This window comes from Dipodomys ordii, unplaced genomic scaffold, assembly GCF_000151885.1.
Source record: "Dipodomys ordii isolate 6190 unplaced genomic scaffold, Dord_2.0 Scaffold14, whole genome shotgun sequence".
Taxonomy (NCBI): Eukaryota; Metazoa; Chordata; class Mammalia; order Rodentia; family Heteromyidae; genus Dipodomys; species Dipodomys ordii.
Genome location: NW_012267230.1, coordinates 8,525,022 through 8,533,053, shown reverse-complemented (window position 1 = coordinate 8,533,053; position 8,032 = coordinate 8,525,022). Strand labels below are relative to the sequence as shown.

The 8,032-nt window shown below is 48.6% G+C and overlaps 1 protein-coding gene across 1 annotated transcript in view; it reads left to right on the top strand.

Moving 5' to 3' along the window:
• The window catches only part of Rrn3 (RRN3 RNA polymerase I transcription factor homolog (S. cerevisiae)), a 40,300-nt gene that overhangs the window by 26,021 nt on the left and 6,247 nt on the right, over nucleotides 1-8,032 (top strand). The window contains exons 12-18 of the mRNA XM_013011205.1: nucleotides 1,026-1,156; nucleotides 3,315-3,445; nucleotides 5,256-5,440; nucleotides 6,162-6,270; nucleotides 6,488-6,640; nucleotides 7,150-7,237; nucleotides 7,940-8,029. Coding sequence (XP_012866659.1) covers nucleotides 1,026-1,156; nucleotides 3,315-3,445; nucleotides 5,256-5,440; nucleotides 6,162-6,270; nucleotides 6,488-6,640; nucleotides 7,150-7,237; nucleotides 7,940-8,029 — 887 coding nt within the window. The remainder of the gene's footprint in view (nucleotides 1-1,025; nucleotides 1,157-3,314; nucleotides 3,446-5,255; nucleotides 5,441-6,161; nucleotides 6,271-6,487; nucleotides 6,641-7,149; nucleotides 7,238-7,939; nucleotides 8,030-8,032) is intronic.

The following is an 8,032-nucleotide window of genomic DNA, read 5'->3' as shown; positions in this document are numbered from 1 at the left end:
ACCACTTGAGCTACAGCGCCACTTCCGGTTTTCTGGTGGTTTATTGGAGATAGGAGTCTCACGGTCTCTCCTGCCCGGGCTGGCTTTGAACCTGGATCCTCAGATCTCAGCCTCCTGAGTAGCTAGGATTACAGGCGTGAGCCACCAGCGCCCGGCCTAGAAAGGTTTTTGATTTTTTTTTTTTGTTGTTGTTGTGGGGCTTGAACTCTGGGTTTGGGCGCTGTCCCTGCGCTCTTCAGCTCAAGGCCAGTGGCCTACCACTTGAGCCACAACACACTTCCTAGAAAGGTTTTTATTGCTGGGTGCCCATGGCTCATACTTGTAACCCTAGCTACTTAGGAGGCTGAGACCTGAGGATCACGGTTTGAAGCCAGTCCAGGCAGAAAAGTCCCTGTGAGACTCTATTCTCCAGTTATCCACTTAAAAACTGGGACTGAAGCTATGGCTCAGTTGTAGAGCACTAGCTTTGAGCAAAAGAGCTCAGAAACAGCACCTAGACCCTGAATCCAAGCCCTAGGACTGACGAAAATAAAGGAAAATCTGCAATCTAGCATTTTGTTTTAATCTTAGGTTACTGCATAATGCTAGATATTTGTGTGTTTGTAGTAATGGGGGTTGAACTCCAGGTTTCAGACTTCTAGGCTGGTGCTCTGCTACTTGAAGCATGTCTCTAGTCTGCTGTTTTTGTTGGTTGTTTTGGAAATGTTGTCTAATAAGTTTTTCTTCTCATTCTGCTCTCGAACCTAGATCTTGCAGATCTTAGCCTCCTAAGTAGCTAGGGTTTTGGGTGTGAGTCACCTGTACCAAGCTGTGTTGTTGATTTTAGTGAGGGGTTAGGGCCTCACTGCAATCAGGGTTGACCCCCAAACCTTGAATCCTCACACTTCAGTCTCCTGAGTGCTGAGATCCAGGCAAGTACCACCATACTTTGCTTTCATTGCCATGTTTAACATTGTTCTGCTTTGGGCAAATAACACTGATAGCTTGAAACTTTATGCAACTGAGATGGTGAATTTTCTCTGTAGGTAAGGTTGATAACAACAAAACCAAGGAATTGTATCGTGATCTTATCTCCATCTTTGACAAGCTGCTGTTGCCCACCCATGCCTCCTGCCATGTCCAGTTTTTCATGTTTTACCTCTGTAGCTTCAAATTGGTAAGTAAAATGTCACTGTCAGTATCTTACTGTGTTTCTGTTTTTTTTTTTGTTGTTGTTGTTGTTTTTCATTCTGGTTTTCTTAGTGGTAATGGCTTTAGAACTCAAAGCCCCATGCTGCTTCTAGGCAGACTCTATCTACCATGGGAGCCACACTCCTTTTGGCTTATATTATTTTGAACAGTGTCACACTTTTTACCCATGAACTCTTTTTTTTTTTTTTTTTGTCGGTTGTGGAACTTGAACATGGCTTGGGCGCTGTCCCTCAGCTCTGAACCCAAGGCAAGCACTCTATTGCTTGAGCCACAGCGTCACTTCTGGTTTTCTGGTGGTTAGTTGGAGATAAGTCTCACAGACTTTCCTGCCTGGGCTGGCTTTGAACCAAGATCCTCACATCTCAGCCTCCTGAGTAGCTAGGATGACAGGCGTGAGCCACTGGTGCCTGACCTACCCATGAACTCATTTATGCTCCTGTGTAACTGAGGTGACCCACATGGACCACCTTCCCTAGCTTTTTATTGGTTGAAGTCTCTTGACACTTTGCCTGTGCTGTTCTCAGACCATTATTCCCCTATATACCCACCTCCCCACCATGTCTGGCTTTGGTATTATTCTTGTCTGAAATTTTTTCTGGAGTTGAAAACTGGTGGAATGAGATTCAGAGGTATTTCTTTTCCTCGAGCTCATTTTATTGGTATCCCTAGTAAAATTCAGTTTTCATCTGGTCTGATGGGAGTTCTGCAGATGTCATTCTGTCTTTGCTCTCTTTTTGGTACCCTTCACTTTTTTAGTTCAGTCTTTTCCATTAAAATCTCCTATGGAATATTTAACTGTTGATTTTCCTTATTCTTTCTGTATTGAAAGAATAGTCATACTTCAGAATTTTGAAACTTTGGGATTGGACTTTTTTGGGGGGAGAAAAAAACAAGAAGGATCTGACTTATTTTTTGGGGAAAAAGTGCCAGCACAGCAGATTCTTGCCTTTTCCTTGCAGATGTTGTGTCCTTGTTAGAATAGTCAACAGAGAGTACTGGGGGAAGGTTGACCTCATCTGCCTGAACCCGAGTGGTCCAGCTTTTCAGCAGAGCCCTTTGCCGAAAAGCTCAGTGATTTTCCATGAACAGCATTTGTTCTTTACTCCATACTTAATGAGCCTGGCTAGGTGTAGCACGTGCAGAGACAGTGAGAGCCCCTGGGGACTCCAAGAAGTGTAGGTGATGACTGCTTTCAAGGGGAGGCAGAGCCTGAGTCACCTGAAGCCCTGCTACCGTGCGCACTCCAGCTGTGCCTCACACCTGCTCAGTCTCTGACATCCCCTTCTCTCCCCTATACTTAGGATCTCAGAGCTCTGCACTTGCTAGGCAGCCACTCTACCACTGGAGCCATCCCTCAAGTCTTCCTTGCTTTATTTATTTTTTTTGCTAAGGTATTACGTGTTTGTCTGAGGCCATCCTTGACCATGATCTTCCTCTTGATGTATACCATGTAACTGGCATGACAGATGCGCCACTATGCTCGGCTTGTTGGTTGAGATAGGTTATGTTGAGTTGGCCTTAGATTTCTGAGATCCTTCTGATCTCTGCCTCCTGACATGCTTGATTTTTGTTGTTGTAGTTGTTACTGCTGTTTGCTTTGTTCTTGAGATGGGTTCTTATAATGTTGCCTCAGTTGTTCCTGAAATGCTGGGCTCAAGCAAGCCTCCTGCATCAGCTTCCCTAGTAAGCAGTTAAGCTACAGGTGCACATCGCTGAACCGATTACGCAGCTTTGATGCTGATGCTGAGCTGGATCTGGAACCCACTGATTATTCAACACCCAGAACACCTTCAGTTTTCAGTAGTAGTATCTCCTGACCACTGCACATTATAACTGAGATGCTAGGGCTTTTTCTCTGTTGTTGGTGCTTCTAATAGCTTACAAAATAAAAGATCGTGCTGGGCTGGGAAGGTGGTTTAGTGGTAGGGTGGTTGTCTCACATGCATGAAGCCCTGAGTTCAATTCCTCAGTACCACATACACAGAAAAAACTGGGAGTGGCACTGTGGCTGAAGGGGTAGAGTGCTAGCTTTGAGCAAAAGAAGCTCAGGGACAGTGCCAGGCCCTGAGTTCAAGCCCCAGGACTGGCAAAAAAACCAAAAACCTTTTTTTTTTTTTTGATAGGGTTTTGCAGAGGCATTTTTGGAACATCTCTGGAAAAAATTACAGGATCCAAATAATCCTGCTATCATCCGGCAAGCTGCTGGGAATTACATCGGGAGCTTTCTGGCAAGAGCGAGATTTGTTCCTCTTATGTAAGTAACCTGATTTTCCATGTTCTTAACATGAGAGCTTTATCAGAGAAATACTTGTTTCCCTTTTGGTCTATCTGTAAAGTGAAAATAAATCTATTCCTGCTTTTCTGAAAGATGTTTCTAAGAGTTGATTTCAGGCTGAGAATGTGGCTTAGGGGTAGAGTGCTTGCCTAGCATGCATCAAGCCCTGGGCTCAGTTCTTCAGTACCACATACACAGAAAAAGCCAGAAGTGGCACTGTGGCTCAAGTGGTAGAGTGCTAGCCTTGAACAAAAGAAGCTCAAGGACAGTGCCCAGGTCTTGAGTTCAAGCCCCAGGACTGGCAAAAAATAAAAAATTGATTTCCAGAACAGGGTCTCTTGGTTGGGACATTAGACCTCCTCCCATGTGAGGCCTTCGTCATCTGTCACGGGAGAGGCATGGTGTCTTGGTGGTAGCACAGTGTTATGTGCTATTTTGATTCTTCTTGTAAGTTTATCAGTATGCACTTGAATTCTGAATCAGTTATGTATTGGAAAAGAAAATTCTCTCAAAGGTAGTCTAAGACGGCTGGGATGTTGCTCAGTGCTTAGAGGCAGATAGATCCTATTCTCCGCATGCATGAAATCCTAGCTTGATTACCCAGTACTAAAAGAAAGGTGGCTAATAGAGAGGCCAGTTTAGGAGGCCATTTCCTTCCGGTGATGATTTGTGAAGATATTTTAATGGACAAAGATGCTGTTAGGAAAAAAAAACCAGGAAGTGGCGCTGTGGCTCAAGCAGTAGAGTGCTTGCCTTGAGCTGAAGAGCACAGGGACAGCGCCCAAGCCCAGAGGTCAAGCCCCACAGCTGTCCAAAAAAAAAAAACAACACAAAAATTTATCAAGCCAGGCACCCGTGGCTCACACCTGTAATCCTAGCTACTCAGGAGGCTAAGATCTGAGGATCGAGGTTCAAAGCCAGCTCGGGCAGGAAAGACCGTGAGACTCCTATCTCCAATAAACCACTAGAAAACCGGAAGTGGCGCTGTAGCTCAAGTGGTAGAGCGCTCGCCTTGAGCTGAAGGGCTGAGGGACAGCGCCCAGGCCCAGAGTTCAAGCCCCACGACCGACCAAAAAAAGAAAGAAGAAAACAAAAACAAAAAAATGCCAGGTGTTGGTGACTCACACTTATAATCTTAACTACTTAGGAGACTGAGATCTGGGGATTGTGGATTGAGGCCAGCCTGGGCAGGAAATTCTGGGAGACTCTTTGTCTCTAGTTAACCTAAAAAAGTTGGAAGTGGAGCTGTAACTCAATGGCAGGACACACTCAGGTACAGCGCCATTGCCCTGAGTTCAAGCTCCAGGACTGGCCCAAAACAACAAAAACCTTTCCTAACAACTAAAAGTCTTCTGGCTTGAATTGTTGACCATCGGAGTTCATCACAATCCCTGGGAAGCAGGGATACTGAGCTGGCCACCTTCCTCATGTCAGATGTTGGTAAATGAGCTTTGCTTTTTGTCCATAGTGCTAAGGGACCACGATCCACCCAAGAACCCTTCTGAGTGGATTAGGAGGAACTGGCCTCTCTCCCTTGGGATGTTCTAGGAGCCTTCCTGGAAGCACTGTCCTCCTCCAGGCACCGCCCCTTTCCATCTTCTTCTCCACCTGCACTTTGGTGCCGGAGAGTGAGCACACTAGGCAGGCTTACCACTGAACTACAGCCCCACCTGCAGGGGCACTGAAGGAGGCCCCTGAAGTTCTCCTAGTTAAAGACAACCCACGGGGTATGTGTGTGGTAGCTTGGTTACAAAGCGAGGCAGCTGACGTGAGCGTGTCTTCTCTCCAGCACCGTGAAGTCATGCCTGGATCTTCTGGTTAACTGGCTGCACTCGTACCTTAATAACCAAGATTCGGGAACAAAGGCTTTTTGTGACGTCTCTCTCCACGGTCCATTTTACTCAGCCTGCCAAGCTGTGTTCTACACGTTTGTTTTTCGACACCAGCAGCTTTTAAGTGGAAACCTGAAGGAAGGTTGGTGTTCTGGGCCGTGGTCTGGGTTTTCTCACTTGGACCTGTGGGTGCGCCCTTCCCTCGGCCTGGGGAAGGCCATTCCCCGCTTCACTGAGACAAGGCTCCGCCAAGGCCTGCGCTGCAGCCGGGAGCTGCAGCTCAAGTCCTGCGTAGTTTGTTATAACAGTTGTTTCTTCTAAAGCAAGCTTCTCCACCTTCGTCTATTAGTATTTTGGCCTGACTAGTTGCAGAGAGAGAGAGAGAAAGAGAGGGAGGGGGAGAGGGAGAAGGGGAGAGGGGGAGAGGGAGAAGAGAGCCCTTCGCATTGCCGTGCGGCCGCTGTTTGTCTGCTGTGGCCATGGCTGTAATAAAGACATACTCAGCCTGTGCTGAGCATGCGTACCATGAGCCCAAAGCCACATGGTGTCCCAGCCCCCAGGGCAGCCAGGTAGGGTGGTGCATGCCTGCGGTCATCCCAGCCTGTGGAGGCTGAGGGAGGAGGATGGAGCTAAAGCCCATTGGGGTGAGGCCACCTCAGCAAGGAGGAGCAGTTTTCTCTCCTCAGCACAGCTGCCTTAGCTAGGGCAGGCCCGTGAGCCCGGGGACAGCTGCGTGGAGCTTTATTAAGGAATTTCCGCACACGTTTGAAAATGGCTTTCTCATGTGGTGTTGGTTTATTAGCTCATGCTAAGTACTTGTGCTAAGGTAATGAGCCCTGAAGCTTTTTTTTTTCCCCTCAAAGGTTTGAGGTATCTTCAGGGCCTGAATTTTGAGCGGCTGGTGATGAGCCAGTTGAACCCTCTGAAGATCTGCCTGCCGTCTGTGGTGAACTTTTTTGCTGCTATCACGAAGTAAGTGGAGCTGACGTGCAGGGAGTGGGCCTGGCTGCCGCAGGGCTGGTGTGACGTGGGTGAGATCCCAGTCAGCTTTTAAACGTCAAAGGGCTCCCGCAGTACAGACTCGCTGCTGCCATTGTTCTCTCTGCGGTGTCCCCAGGAGCTGCTGCGGGTTTTGGTCGGTGGGGGCGGTTCCAAAGAAGATGGCACTTGGCTGCACAGTGCCCGCGTGTAAATACCAGCTGGCCTTCTGCTACACCATCATTGAGAGGAACAGCCGCCAGATGCTGCCGGTTATCCGAAGTTCCGCCGGAGGGGACTCCGTGCAGACCTGCACCAACCCACTCGACACCTTCTTCCCCTTCGACCCCTGCATGCTTAAGAGGTCTGACCTTTGCCCAGGGATTGCGGCCCCTTCCTGTTAGCCACGCTCGCCTTGCATGGGGACACGGGCATTTTGTGTAAGGGGCTGGGATGGAGTGGCCACGGAAGGGGCTGCCTTCTCTCTGCGTAATTCCTTTCAAAGCCAGTGGCATGTGTCACTGGGCTGTGGTAGGAGCCACAGGCTAGTCTTCGTGTTGGACACCATTTCCCACTAGCAGCACAGCTAGCTGAGACGGTCTGGTCCCAGCCTTGATTGTGGAGATCAAATGAGCTGACTTTCCTAGGCTCATTCTCCACAGGCTCCTAGGGCCAGGGCGCACTGCGGCCCCTGTGCTGACATGGGAGAAACAGCATGTGAAGAACCCCATTGTGAGACCCCTCACAGTGCTTACTTACCTAGAGTAGTGGCCAAGTAGCGTCCACGCTGTGGCCTTCACCGCCAAGAAAGCAAGCATGCTCTGGCTGTGTTGGTATACTCTACTAGACTTTGACGCATGTCCTTGTTGACAGGTCGAAGAAGTTCATTGACCCCCTGTACCAGCAGTGGGAAGACATGAGCGCTGAGGAGCTGCAGGAGTTGAAGAAACCCGTGGCAAAGGTGAGGCGTTCAGGAGCAGCACGCTGGGTGGGGCATTCTGAAAACGTTAAACGTGTGTGGCTAAGCGTGGTAGGCACACATTCTGGAGATTTCCACCGCAGCCAAGAGTAGGGCTTGGTGGTATGCGCCCATCATTCCGGCAACAAAGGGAAACACAAATAGGGGGATCCCAGTCCAGGCCTACAGCAGCAGTACCGGCTCAGACACAGCTCTCAGAGTGGCACAAGTGGTAGAGCACCTATCTGGCAAACGAGGCCCTGGGTTCAAACCCCAGTGCTGAATTTTTGATGAGCAAAATGCTTTTGCATACTGGCTTTGGGAAACAGTTCATTGAAAATAAGCTGCAGCTACGATTCCAGGTGTGAGCCATCAGCACCCAGCAAGGTTTTCTTAAATGGTGCTCAGCTACTGTGAAGCCACATTTCCAACCCATCTTCTAGAAAGTTTTTATTGTTTTTCTGAGTGTTTTCTGTTTTGGGGGGCTACCTGCCCTCAGGGAGCTTAAAATCTCTTTGAAAGTCAAATCTCAGACAGATGAACATTTTTGTGGGTGATTTATAACAAAGAGGTTCTAGTCTTTCAAAAGGAAGCCTTTCTTCATCGCATGCCCCAAGACCTGGCATGGTGAGGGGCAGGGCAGGGGTGTAGGATGGAGGGGTTGTCACGGGCACTTGTTTTCCTGACGCTCAGTTTTCTGTGCAGATGGCAGTGGAAGATGAGGATGACGATTTTCTGAAAGGCGAAGCGGCACAGAGCGAAGCCGCCATCGGGCTCACGCCCAGCTCCTTCGATGCC